Source organism: Triticum dicoccoides, chromosome 3A (assembly GCF_002162155.2).
Source record: "Triticum dicoccoides isolate Atlit2015 ecotype Zavitan chromosome 3A, WEW_v2.0, whole genome shotgun sequence".
Lineage (NCBI taxonomy): Eukaryota > Viridiplantae > Streptophyta > Magnoliopsida > Poales > Poaceae > Triticum > Triticum dicoccoides.
The window spans coordinates 653,922,524-653,936,954 of NC_041384.1; the positions used below are offsets into that span (position 1 = coordinate 653,922,524).

Sequence of the window (14,431 nt, forward strand, 5' to 3'; positions counted from 1 at the left end):
AGAGGGAGCCAGTGCCCCTGGAGCGGCGTGTCTCGACCCGTTGCTCAGTGAGAAGGAGCCGAGAGAAAACCTCGTGTGCCAGCATGGGTGTCGAGTTGCCCCGCTCGTTGATGATCTCGACTAAGGCATCATACTCCTCATCAAGACCATTGACAATAAACGAGTTGAACTCGGAGTCGGTGAGGGGTTGTCCAATGGAGGCCAATGTGTCGGCGAGGCCCTTGACCTTGTTGTAGAACTCAGTGGCAGTGGAGTCAAGCTTCTGACACTCTCCAAGCTGACGACGGAGTGCAGAGACACGAGCCTGGGACTGCGCTGCAAAGGTGCGCTCAAGGATGGTCCAGGCCTCATGAGACGTCTTCGCGAAGACAACAAGGCCGGCAACTGCCGGCGAGAGCGACCCCTGGATGGAGGAGAGGTTCGCCTGGTCCTGCCCCGTCCAGACGCGATGGGCCGGATTGTAGACCGGACCGTGCACGCTGTCTACCAGTGCGGGTGGGCAGGGAAGCGATCCGTCGACGTAGCCTAGCAGGTAGTGACTCCCCAAGAGCGGGAGAACCTGCGCACGCCAGAAGATGTAGTTGTCGGCGGAGAGCTTGATGGTGATGAGATGACCGAAGTGAAACGGCGGCGGCGAAGACGATCCCATCGAGGGGGCTGCCTGGGGTGCAAACACCATGGAGGCAGCCGGAGGCACCGAAGCCGATGCGGGAGGAGGCGGGACCGCAGCCAGGGCGGACGCCGCAAAGCTCGCGGCCGGGTCGGACGCCGCAAGGCCCGCGGCCGGGGCGGACGCCGCCAACCCCGCCAGCGGGGCGGTGTGATCCGCTTGCGGTAGGAGCGGCGGGACGACGCCCGCGGAGTCCGCAGCGGACGGCGGCGCCGCGGTGTGGACCACGAGGTCGCGCCCAAGCGAGGGCGCCGGCGGCGTGGAGTAGACGGAGCCGATGCTCCTGGTCCCGATCGGAGCCGGAACGGCGACGGCATCGAGCGGGAGGTTGAGCAGAGCCGCAAGAGAGGCCGGGAGGAACCCCGCAGTAGTGGAACCGGTGGTGGCGGCGCTCGACATGGCGGCGGTGAAGGCGGCGGCGGCTGCGGCGGCGGTGCGGGTATTAGGGTTTGGAAGCGGAAGCGATCGTAACCTAGCGTGATACCATATAAGACAATAAGTTTTGGGGGAACCAGCACAACCCTCTAGGGGTGGCTTATCTCATTATATATAATGGATGTGTTACAATACGTACATAAGTACAGAAGCTATACATAGTCTAACATTGGGGTTGATATTTTATTTTGGTATTGTAGTCGGACCATGAGTGTATTGGATGATTGTAATGTTATTTATGTACTTTGTGTGACGTGGCGAGTGTAAGCCAACTATGTACCTTTTTCCCTATTATCTATTTACATGGGTTGTTGTAAAGATTACCTTACTTGCGACATTGCTTTCAATGCGGTTATGCCTCTAAGTCTTGCTTCGACACGTAGGAGATATAGCCGCATCGAGGGTGTTACACTAAGGACGCGGGGCAGGTAGGTGGCCTTGTTCCGCATCTAGTTGATGGAGGTATTTCCATCCTTCAGTATGCTGATGATACTATCATCTTTATGTAGCACGACTTGGCAAAAGCAAGAAACATGAAGATTCTGTTATGCTTATTTGAACAATTGTCCGGGCTCAAAATTAACTTTCACAAGAGCGAATTGTTTTGTTTTGGAAGAGCTAATGATAACCAGGAGGCTTATAAACAATTGTTCGGTTGTGAATTGGGCACGTTACCGTTCACGTACTTAGGTATACCCATTCATCATCGTAAGCTGACTAAATGCATCGAAGATCGTTTTGAAAAGAAACTGAGCTGTTGGAAAGGGAAGCTCATGTCATACGGAGGACGATTAATTTTGGTTAATTCGGTCCTTACCAGTATGCCTATGTTTCTCCTATTCTTTTTCCAGGTCCCGGTGGGTGTCAGGAAAAGGTTAAACTTCTATCGATCTCGATTCTTTTGGCAGAGTGATGAGCTTAAACGAAAGTATAGGCTTTCTAAGTGGGATATAATCTGTAGGCCGAAGGACCAAGGGGGTCTAGGAATTGAAAATCTGGAAGTCAAAAACATATGTCTCCTTAGCAAGCGGCTATTTAAACTTTCGTCAGAGGCAGAGGCTACTTGGGCACAAATTCTACGTAATAAGTATCTTCATGCTAAAACCCTGCCCCAGGTGACTGTGAGGCCCTCTGACTCACCTTTCTGGAAAGGCTTGATGAGAGTTAAACAACTCTTTTTCAACAAGACAAGATTCATAGTCGGGAATGGAGCTAATACGAGGTTCTGTGAGGATACGTGGCTTGGGGAGAACCCCCTTGCACTTCAATATCCTACACTGTACAACATTGTTCAACGTAGAGAAGCCTACGTTGCAACCGTTTTACAATCCACTCCCCTCAATATTAGTTTTCGGAGGACGCTAGTTGGAAATCGTTGGGAGGCCTGGCTTCATCTTGTAAGACGTTTCATGGATGTACAGCTGTCCCAGCAGCCAGATCAGCTGTATTGGAAACTTACTAAGAACGGCGTGTTCTCGGTCAAATCCATGTATCTGGATGTCATAAACTCTAGCGTCATTCCTTCCTCCATGTACGTTTGGAAAGTAAAGGTACCCTTGTGAATCAAAGTGTTTATGTGGTTTGTGCATAAATAAGTCATTTTGACTAAGGATAATCTGGCAAAATGCAACTGGGTGGGTTCTGCTAGATGTAGTTTTTGTGACCATAACGAAAATATCAAACACCTCTTTCTTGATTGTCCGTTGGCTAAGATTCTATGGCGGTCGATTCATATTGCGTTTAATATTAATCCGCCCACCTCTATCAACATGTTATTTGGAACGTGCCTTGATGGGATTGATTCCGATACAGCGAGGCACATTCGTGTTGGCGTTTGTGCTTTACTTTGGGCAGTCTGGAACTGCAGGAATGATTTAGTTTTTAATAGATCAACGAACATTTACTTTTTGCAGGTTGTCTTCAGGGCCACGGCATTCATCCGTATGTGGACGCTACTCACTCCGACAGAGGCCAGGGAGTGTTTGGTTACTGCGTCTACCCGATGGGAGATGGTAGCTCGGGATATTTTCAACCGGTTTGGATGGCGGTCATGTAATAGAATAGGCATGTAGTGCTCCTATTTTATTTGCCAGCCGGTTGTGGCTTTTTGTCTTAGCTCTTTTGAGCTTTTGTTTTTTTCACACTTGGAGACTTGGAGACTTGTTGCTGGACTATCGTTTTAATTTTATGAGCCTTATGCATCTATCTGATGTAGAGGCTAGGGTAAAACCCCTTTTCGTAAAAAAAAAAACTATTACTGTTGGATTGCACCTGCCACGCGTGCGCGTCGGAACTCTGAAATGCGAGAACAGAAGTACGTACGTACTAATAGCTAATAACGCGTGTTTATTGTTGTATATCAACTAGTACAAATGCCCGTGCGTTGCAACGGGCGAAAAAATTACAAAACCTAAAAAATTGTGACAAACAGTGGTTCGAAACTTGGAAGGCCAAAAGATTGTTCGATAAAGAGCACATTGGCAAGCACATTTGAAATAGCAAAACAGAATGCTATGTGATAAGAAAAAATTCTGTTATTCACCTAGACATTAAAAAAAAATCGCAAGTCACTCTGATCCATTCTGTGTTATTTACTGCACTACAATTTATTGACCAACAAAATAAAGACCAAGAAGCAATGAATCTGGAGATTCCTGACCTTGATGCAACAAAGGAGACACGGCTATATGTGGTTCTGCTCGGTAGCCCATAAGTACATCATGAGATCCTTCTTATTGCTCCTGTACGTCGTCTCATTCAGACAACTGTAGCTACTAACATCAATCAACATTCCTTCCAAGCACTTGAATTCGGTAGACACTATCAATGCCTTGGAGTGCATTGGATCTAAAGGCAGCCTAGCCATCTACCCACTGGATTTGACAGCTTACACTGATCAATCAAATAATTTATCATAATAACCTGAATAAACCCACATCATGTAAGTAATATGATATCTCAATTAGGTGTGTGTGTGTGTGTGTGTGTGTGTGTGTGTGTATGTGTGTGCCCGTGTAGCTGGTCTATTTGCAAATGAAACTGCTCCAAGAAAATTTCAATTAGAGCTAGGTGATAGTGACAGATTGCTACATATATATGTGAACCTGTATTATCGTACAGTCAATACATACTTGAGCTAGCTGATAGTGACAGATTACTACATCTATGTGAACCTTTATTATCCTACTCTGCTTCTCTTGATCCTCTTTGCCTTGCTATAAAGCTCGGTTTTGGAAACTTAACCCTGAACTTCCAAAACATGCTTTCATTTTCCAAAAAGGAAGTAAATTTGTTTGGCATGATCAAGCCAAATCAACCTCATCCATCTTGGTCCCTAGCTCAAATGATATAAAGTTGAGGCAACTGACCTTTTCCACTTTACAGGTAGATTACAGTCTGCATAACCCTGAGCTACAGAAAACCACACTCTTTGATATATCATTCCTTCTTCTATAGAAAAGATCATAAATGTAATGGCTTCTTGAAATGCGGAAAATTGGGTAGAGTGCTTCGCACTTTCTCTTCCTGTCACGTGTATCATTTTCAGCTGTGCGTGCAGATCATATTAGTACTCATCCTGTAGTATGAAATATCAATCGACATCTGAAAAGGTCAGATCGATAGATAGCATGCTTAATAACATGCATACCTTCTCTAATTTTGGCATCCAACTCACAGATTGTGGGTTCAATAAGCACCCACCCTTCAGTATATTCGACACGGCCTATCTTTATCTTAGGCATACTATCACAAGGGGTGTCCTAAGGCAGGCTTGGAATGCACAAACCTGAGAAACAATAGAACATATGCCTTGTCTGGGAATTGCAACTTATAATTATTAAAAGGAACTGTCACATACATAAACTAATCAGACCAACAGGCACTCAATTGACTGAACAAAACACTCTCATTAAGCGATTAACTATCTCTTATGATATCTATGGTATAATAGAATAAACAAATCAGAAAAGCAATATATGATGACTGAAACTGGTTGTTTGCTATCAAGAAAAGTAGTGGTGTTGCAGCAAGATGATCTGAATGTAAATCAAATGGAGCTGAATTTTAACCGTGCTTCTTGCGGCTAGTTCATCTAGCGATGGAATATGAGTAAACCATCTAGCTTAACATAACTATTTAATAGGTTCAGTTTTTATTCCTGTCAAATCTGAATATAAATACCACAACAGTTACCAACTTCATGATGTGTGTATCAGGACCACATAAACTTTCTGGAGTTTTCATGCCAATACTCCAATTCTGGAGTTTGCATACCGATACTCAAAGTAAAAAAGGTACATCATACATTTTTCCGGAGTGTTGATCAAAATTTCCAAAAACAGCAGCCCGTTGATATTTGGAAAAGAGGTTTTAGCTGAACCATATCTTCAAGCAAGTTAACTCTCAATCACGTGTCAGGCGTACAACACATTACTTCCTCGGGGTCGCTAGAACTAAATTTAACAGTACGAATAGCATATATAGGTAATTTCTGACGGTCATCACAATACAGCAAACCAAACAAATAGAACATCTTTGTGACGGCGAAATTATAGGAAATCAGTATGATTCTATCTATATCCGACCAGAAGGTACAAGTTACAGTAAGCAACCGAAGAATATATAAAATCCTATCAAAACTCATGCTCTTTTCAAATTTCAGTTTCAAAAAGATTACAGTAAGCAACCGAAGAATATATAAAATCCTATAAAAACTCATGCTCTTTTCAAATTCTAGTTTCAAAAAGATACTAAACATAACAAACATGTCGCAAAAAGCCATCAAAACAAGCCGATCAATCAATTCAGATCAAATTCTACTAACACGTCCATCTCCCGTGTTCATCCAGAAGGAAGCAGAAATAGGCGTCCTGACAGTCAGCGACACCAAGATAACCACAGGCGGCATGGCCGTCAGCCCGACACCAAGGTTCTTGACCAATTGTCGAGCTGAATGTTGTGTGTACTTGTATTAGTTAAAACTGACCCATTCGCTGTACGATTTTATCTTTGAAAGATGGTTGGAAGAGAAATCTTATTTATATGTAGGTTAATTCTGCAGATGACAGGTAATGGTTTTGCTTGTTTGCAACCTGCAACATCTTAATTTCTTTACTTTGCACATGAATATGTACATGGATGGAATTTGACAGCATAACATCATCTATATATTACAAAATTTGATAGGCCCATGCAATTTGACAGCGATGTATCAGAACACTTTGTTAACCAATGGTTTCTGCAACTCAAGTACATGGGGAATGAGTGATTTCTGCAGTTCAAGAACATGGCGATTGAGGACCAGATCGTCGGGAATTAGGAAAAGAGAGGAGATGAATGGATTACCTGATGGTGATGAAGTCCTCATTCGTACGCCACCCCTGGCCTTGTTGGTGTCGCCCGACCGGCCGGCTTTGAATCCCTCCGTCTGCAGCGCACGTCCTCCGTGGCTCGGCTCCGGCGAGCTCCTGCCTAGGACACCGCACCTCCCCTCCTTTCTTCCTTCTTCTCTCCCTCATCTCCATTCTTCTTTCTGCCCAGGAGCCGCGGATGCCATAGATCTGCCAGGGAAACCACGCTCCAGCCTCCCTCTCATCACCGGCGACCTCTGCCTCGCCGCCCGCCTCCGAATCGGCCTCCCTCATCATCACCGGCGACCCTTGCCTCGCTGCCCGCCTCCGAATCGGCCTCCCCAACCTCTGCCGCACACGGAGCTTTTGTTTTTTTCACACTTGGAGACTTGGAGACTTGTTGCTGGACTATCGTTTTAATTTTATGAGCCTTATGCATCTATCTGATGTAGAGGCTAGGGTAAAACCCCTTTTCGTAAAAAAAAAACTATTACTGTTGGATTGCACCTGCCACGCGTGCGCGTCGGAACTCTGAAATGCGAGAACAGAAGTACGTACGTACTAATAGCTAATAACGCGTGTTTATTGTTGTATATCAATATCATGGTTTGTTTGACGGCATTGTTGGGATGGGTATCATGGTTTCAGTCGTACGTCGTCTACATGTGGAGCCCGTCGGCAGGACCCGCCGGCGACGCGCAGTCCGGCCACCGCGCCAACCGCCTCGGCCGCCCGGCCTCCGGTCCGGCGATGTCATAATCGGCGTCATCGATACCGGTGCGGGCGACAAGCGCACGACTCGCATCGTGAGTCGAGACAGACACTGCCTGCATTTCATTTTTCTGATTTGCTGTCTCCTTCACGCGTCTGGCCGGAGTCGCCGAGCTTCGACGACGCCGCCGGGATGCGGGACGTGCCGGCGAGATGGCGAGGGGTGTGCATGGAGGGCCCACGCTTCCACAAGAGCAACTGCAACAGGTGCTGTAATAACAAGAAAAGAAAAAACACTTGCAATGTGCACCTTGTGACACGGCTGAACTTGTGCCATCGTGTGCCGCAGGAAGCTCATCGGCGCGCGGCACTACGGCAAAAAGGCCTCCTCGCCGAGAGACGACGTTGGCCACGGCACGCACTGCGCGTCAACGGCCGCGGGCGCGGCCGTGGAGGGCGCGGACTACTACGGCCTGGTACGGGGGCGGCGCGCCGGCCGCACGCGTGGCCTCGTACAAGGTGTGCACCACGGACGCGTGCCTGGGCTCGGCGCTGCTCAAGGCCATCGACGACGCCGTCAGCGACGGAGTGGACGTGATCTCCATCTCCATCGGCACATAGCGCTCGGCGCCTTCCACGCGCACGCGCACCAGAGGGGCGTCCTCATCGTCTGCTCCTCCGGCAACGACGGGCCCGACCCCTACACACGTCGCCAACTCCGCGCCGTGGATCCTCACCGTCGCCGCCTCCACTATCGACCGCGCCTTCCAGTCCAGCATCGTCCTCGGCAACGGGAAAGTCCTCAAGGTACGCGTCGCCATGGCCATCGCCGTGCTACACTGCTTCGTATCCCTCAACCTCAACGCGACGCGCCATGCCATGTCTGGGAGTCGGCATAAACTTCTCAACCAGAGCCTCGGCGGAGAGCGCTACCCTCTGGTGTTTGGGGCCCAGGCGGCAGCCCGGCGCGCGACGGTGGCCGAGGCAAGGTACATATATCAAGACCATTTTGAAGACGTCAAGTTACTACGTTTTACAATGTTGATCGCTGATCAGTCTGTGACGGCTGCATTGCAGCAACTGCAGTCCAGGATCGCTGCGCGCGCGCAAGGTGGACGGGAAGATCTTGGTGTGCGTCGCCACGGACTTGACGGTGTCGCGGCGGATAAAGAAGCTCGTCGCGGAGGACCTCATCACGGCGAACGTCAACTACCCGTCCATCTCCGTGCCGCGGCTCGCGGCCGGGAAGCCTGTCGCCGTGTCGCGCACCGCCACGAACGGGGAGCCGTCCAAGTCCGACTCGACGTACGTGGCGTCCGTCGAGGCGCCGGCGGGCCTGTCCGTGAAGGTATCGCCCCAGCGGCTGCTGTTCTCGAGGCGGTGCACGACGGCGGCGTACGAGGTGCGCTTCGCGGGCGCCGGGGCCAGCAAGGGGTACGCGTACGGCGCCATCACCTGGTCGGATGGCGCGCAGTCGGTCCGGACGCCTTTCGCGGTTAATGTTGTGTGATCCTCCTCTAGATGGAGAAGATACTCGGTCAAAATCACGGCCTGCCTGCCTCTGTTGCATGCAGCATAGCTGGTGGGGTAGTCATGCACTCATGTTTTATGGCTTCCTGTAGGCCCGCAAAATGTAACTCGAGTAGATTAGGTTCCTAATTACAAATAACACCCCCAATCATTTCTTTACTCTTTGTTTCCCTCAAGTACCGTTGATCAACTAACTAATCGTGCATCTGATCTACGGATCGAATCCTTGTCACAGCTTCTTATTAATGTAAGAAAGAATTATTTAATTCAAACACAAACCGACCTTAGCTCAGTTGGTAGAGCGGAGGACTGTAGTGTTGCAGATCAATCCTTAGGTCGCTGGTTCGAATCCGGCAGGTCGGACACTCTTGACATTTTTTTTCTTCCTTTCTTTTTTTGAGGGTGCTTTGTGGCTGCCAAGGTTAGACTAGCCACAGTGGGAGTAACTTCAATAGTAACATCGGGTCCAACTCAGCAAATTTGTTTATGTGACAATGAGTTAATGAGGAGAGAGCTAGTTGTAGTAACTTAGCTAGTTACTGTAACATCACATGTTCCAATGCAATATGAGTCTATAACCTAATAAATGAATCTTTGCATGTTATCACACTTAAGTTACTACCCACTATAAAGGTAGTAATATAGTCCAGGGATATGTGTATGTTACTCTCAATTGTGACTAGTCTTATAGCGAGCGATCCAGCACAGATGGGTCGCTGGAGATTGGTTTGATGGGGTCGCATGCCTAGACACCAAAGTCGACCAAGATCGGCACGCCGGGTAAAAAAGTGGTGACCAAGGATGATGGGCCGGCCTCGGGCAAGGTGGCCATGGAACAATGCAGAGGTGTCAGGGACGGGGCAGGTATTGGCGAGCCTGCTCGAGTATGCATGTGATTGGTGAAGAAGAAGAGAAATAAAAATAATAAAGAAACAAAAAATGCTTCGTGGTGAGCTGAATTGTATGTCACAGACGCAGAATCATTGACCGGACATGCTTGGACACTCCTCGTACTCATTTCATATACTCTCTCCGTTTTTTAGTCTGCATATAAGATTTGAGCAAAGTCAAACTTTATAAAGTTTGACAACTTTGTTGAAAAAATATCAACATCTACAATACTAAAGCTATACGTATGAAAATTAATTTCATGATGCATCTAACAATATTAATTTTATATTATGAATCTTAATATATTTTTCTATAAACTTAGTTAAAGTTTAACTCTGACCAAATCTCATATACAGAGTAAAAAGAGACGAAGGGAGTACGAGGGCAATATGAGGGGTGCCAGGCAATAATAAAAACATTTAAGGAGACTTTGAGAGGTTTGGTTAGATCAATTATTTAGTTTGTCTGGTTAATGGCTCTGCGTTCTGATCAATTTGAGGAGCCCGCTTACAGATGGTTTTACTCTCTCTATTTAAAAATACTCGTGGGAGAGAAATTGATAAGGCATCTATTTTCCGACGAGTATTTTCCGCACGGAGGATGAGATTTTTGTGCAAAATAGTAAAATTCCCCACCTGAACCAGTTCCTCGCTCCTTTCCCTGACACGCCGGCCGTCGCTCGCTCGTACACGGCGACTTCGCCGGCGACTTGCGACGACGACTACCACCTCGAGCGCGTGCTCCTCCTTGACCGCAAGGCAGCGCAGGAGCTGTACTCGTCAAACGCCCTCAGCTTCTTCCTCGCGCTGCATGAAGGTCGCAGCCCACCTAGCGAGATGCCCACTTCCTCCCCCTCGTTTGTGTCGGCGGAGGAGGAGATGAGGAACTGGGCGGAGCTGCCGCCGGACGCGATCTCAACCATCCTCCAGAAGCTCGACCACGTCGACATCCTGATGGGGGCCGGTCAGGTGTGCCGCTCCTGGCGCGGCGCCGCCCGCGACGAGCCCGAGCTATGGCGCCGCATCGACATGCTGGGCCACGCCGACCTCTCCCCCGAGCTCAACCTCCACGGGATGGCGCAGGCCGCCGTCCGCCGCAGCGCGGGGAGATGCGAGGCGTTCTGGGGCGACTACACCGACGACCACGACTTTCTCCTCTACCTCGCCGACCAGTGAGAATTTTTAACCACCCCCCACACCATCTTCTTGTTTTAGGAGCTTTCTATTTAATTTGTTAGGCAGTGGCTATATGTTCTGTTTCCGTTCCAATCCCTTGCAATTTATGTGTACCTTCGTGTTTCGTTTAGCGGAAAAGTTCTGTACAATTTTATTTTTGGGTAGGAATCATGCAATTTTGCTATGGAATCACACAACTGAAAATTATGTGGTTTCTGATTTGATGCTTATAGTGCCTTTTTGTATTATCACTTTATCATGTTTTTCAGACTTATAACACTAGTTATTTTATTGAATTTATTATATATATTTCAGTAAGAGGAGTGACTATTCTTAGTTTGATAAAGAGAAAGCGCTAGAGAAAACCTATCACCGTGCATTACTCCGGACACCATACCGCCTTCATGTTGTCTGCAGCTTCGTAAAATTTAGTGATACTTAATTGGCAAGGGAGAATGGATGAGCGACTTACAAATAGAAGCACTTGTGGACGTATGGGTAAATCATAGAATGTTTGCAATAATTGGATGATTCTGACGTTTCAAGTTTTACTCTGCTGAATTTCTCTTATCACAACATTTAGCCACCCTCTGGTCTGGTCATTGATCTACTTATCTTCATACAGTTAAACCTATCCCTTTGTGCCCACCCTATTGAAAAGGAATGCTGATTTTCCAGCCAACCAAAAATTGTTGTCCCGTCGTCAACCTGTGCATTGGCTTGCCAACTAAGAATTAACTCAGCCGAGTTCTTCATATATTGGTTTGTTAATACAGCGGGGAAGTATTCTTTGGTTTGGTTTGAAACACAATACAGTTGTGAGTTAGCCTTTTAGCGCTTCTGAGTATTTTCCAGTGAAACAGTCCCATTAGCAATGGTTTGAGACTTTGGAGTTATGTTGCTTGTTGAACAGAACAAACTCAACAGATTTCATATGCTGGAGTGCAGAGTTTATTCTAATTTTGCAACCTGCGATGAGGCATAAAAAACTTAGCATCCCTGAAATTTTTGTCAAATCAAACAATTAATCATTAATTGAATTGTCACTAGACCTCTTTAAGTTATGATCTGTGTCCTATGATGCTATGCAGTTATCTGAATTTATGAAATGTTCTATTCGTGCTCTGCAAATCTGTCGAAACATAAATTTAGCTTACTGTTTTATACAGGGTGCTTATGTCTTTCTATATGTGTGGCATATTTTTTTATTGGTTATTGAGATCCAAGTGCTACATTTGCAGGGCACCATCTCTCAAGAGTCTTCGCCTCATTTCTCGCTATAATTTTGATAAAGTACTTAAGGAGATGATAGTGAAATTCCCTTTGCTCGAGGAGCTCGAGCTTTCATTATGTTCAGATGTGGGTGAGAGTGGTGTGTTTGGGGTTGTTGGCAAAGCATGCCCACAACTGAAACGCTTCAGACTGAATAAGGACGTGTTCTATGATTTTGAAGCTAGTGACAATGACAGGGACGACGAAGCCATGGGGATTGCAACTATGCATGAGTTACGCTCTTTGCAGTTATTTGCCAATCGCCTGACCAATAAAGGACTGACAGCCATCCTGCATAATTGCCGCCACCTTGAGTCCCTTGACATTCGTCACTGCTTCAATGTCTGCATGGACAACACCCTGCGTGCAAAGTGTGATAGGATAAGTACATTGAGGCTTATCCTGCCAAGATTAAGTGATGTTCGCATGAGAGGGCAATTTGTTCGTCGGCAAACATCTGACAGGGGATTCCCCAGAATAATATCTTCCTCATCCATGGATGCCCAGGATGATCTTTCTGCCATCGAGAATCAGGTGTGCAAGCTAAGTGATGTTCGCATGAGAGGGCAATTTGTTCGTCGGCAAACATCTGACAGAATAATATCTTCCTCATCCATGGATTCTCGGCGTGATCTTTCTGCCATTGAGAATCAGGTGCGCAAGCTAATCGATGATTTGAGAAGCGATTCCATAGAAGGTCAAAGATCAGCGACATCAGAGATTCGCCTTCTAGCTAAGCACAACATGGAGAACAGGATTGTCATTGCAGATTGTGGGGCTATAAACTTGCTGGTTGGTCTTCTTCATTCACCAGATGCCAAGATCCAAGAAAATGCAGTGACATCCCTCCTCAATCTGTCCATCAGTGATAACAATAAGATTGCCATCGTGAATGCATATGCTATTGATCCTCTCATCCATGTCCTGGAAACAGGGAACCCTGAAGCTAAAGAGAATTCAGCAGCTACTTTGTCCAGTCTCTCGGTTATTAAAGAAAACAAAGTGAGGGTTGGACGATCTGGTGCCGTCAAGCCTCTCGTGGACTTGCTGGTAAGTGGGACCCCGCAAGGAAAGAGAGATGCAGCTATTGCATTGTCTTATTTATCCATAATTCATGAGAACAAGGGTCGCATTGTGCAAGCTGATGCGGTGAAGCAACTAGTTAAGCTTATGGATCCTGCTCTTGGAATGATCGACAAAGCTGTAGCTGTCTTGGCAAATCTTGCTATGATACCAGAAGGGAGAACTGCGATTGGGGAGACACGAGGTATTCCAGCTCTTGTTGAAGTTGTCGAACTGGGTTCACCGAGAGGGAAGGAAAATGCTGCCGCGGCATTGCTTCAGCTATGCACAAACAGCAGCCGATATTGCAGCGTAGTTCTTAAAGAGGGCGCCGTGCCCCCTTTAGTCACACTGTCACAGTCAGGAACACTGCGAGCAAGAGAAACGGTCTGCCACTTTTTACAACAAAATTTACATCTTGAAGAAAACCACCTGCAAAATCATTTTGCTAAGAATATGTATTTGTTGCAGGCACAGGCTCTTCTCAGCTACTTCCGCAGCCAGAGACATGGGAGCTCATTAAGCGTTTCCAAGTGGTTGACCGGTGCTGCGTATTTATAGTCAGATTGAGATTGTGCTCATCATCTCATGCTACTTGTTGGGCGTGGGTGTTTGTTGTTGAGATGGCGTCTTTTTCGGGTTTTTTTACATATCTTTTGTGCAGCTTGTTCATTGGTATCTTTTTGACCGGGATTTTGCTTTGCACGTGCTGTTAGCTGACTCGCACTGGTTTACTGCTTGCATGCTTCTACTGAGAGATGTCTCTGATGTGCCTGATGATGCGATTGTAGGCTAGCAGCGCTGTATCATGATAGCTCCAGGAGCTATCCTGGCTCAACTCTGCCAGGTGGCTTTTGTGATGCGTTGATACTTGGCAGTTAGCACAAATTTGCGTTATGCAGTACTAGTAGCTCAGCAGTCTACCTCAGTTATGTCTCTCTGATTGCACAGACTGTTTTCTATAAGAGAAAAGGAAGCGTCATGTTTCTTGTGTCACTGGCCTATTTCATCTGGTTCAGCGAGACAGATCGTAGGATGCAACCATGTGTTTCTCCCTGCCCCTCGAAGGGAAAATGTAATCGTGCCTGACAAGATTGGGTGCTGTCTGCATGAGAGGGCAATTTCTTCGGCGGCAAACATTTAACAGGGGATTCCTAAGAATAAATCTTCCTCGTCCATGGATGCCCGGGGTGATCTTTCTGCCATCGAGAAGCAGGTACGCAGATTAATTGATGATTTGAGAAACGATTCTATAACAATCTATCGCGAATGCAGATGCTGTCTATCCAGTCATCCATGTCTTGGGATATTGAAAGAGAATTGGGCGTCTGCTT

At 47.0% G+C, this 14,431-nt stretch overlaps 1 protein-coding gene and 1 non-coding gene across 2 annotated transcripts; both read left to right on the forward strand.

Annotated features, from left to right (window-relative positions):
* The first annotated feature begins 1,561 nt into the window (after positions 1-1,561).
* On the forward strand, positions 1,562-14,088 carry LOC119272770. The gene is made up of 8 exons (XM_037554170.1): positions 1,562-1,567; positions 1,957-2,655; positions 3,019-3,140; positions 7,517-7,643; positions 7,789-8,156; positions 8,245-8,371; positions 10,233-10,759; positions 12,005-14,088. The coding sequence occupies exons 1-8, from the start codon at positions 1,562-1,564 to the stop codon at positions 13,656-13,658; spliced, it is 3,630 nt and encodes a 1,209-aa protein (XP_037410067.1). The 3' UTR covers positions 13,659-14,088.
* Positions 8,976-9,060, forward strand: TRNAY-GUA. The gene is given in 2 exon segments: positions 8,976-9,012; positions 9,025-9,060. It is a non-coding gene; the product is annotated as a tRNA-Tyr (tRNA).
* Positions 14,089-14,431: the final 343 nt, after the last annotated feature.

What these genes read in the sequence shown, in the direction of transcription:
- LOC119272770 (XM_037554170.1), top strand. An exon ending in GCGCGGACTACTACGGCCTG is followed by an intron (nt 7,644 to 7,788) that starts GTACGGGGGCGG and finishes ATCGGCACATAG; the next exon opens with CGCTCGGCGCCTTCCACGCG. An exon ending in AGGACCTCATCACGGCGAAC is followed by an intron (nt 8,372 to 10,232) that starts GTCAACTACCCG and finishes CACCTGAACCAG; the next exon opens with TTCCTCGCTCCTTTCCCTGA.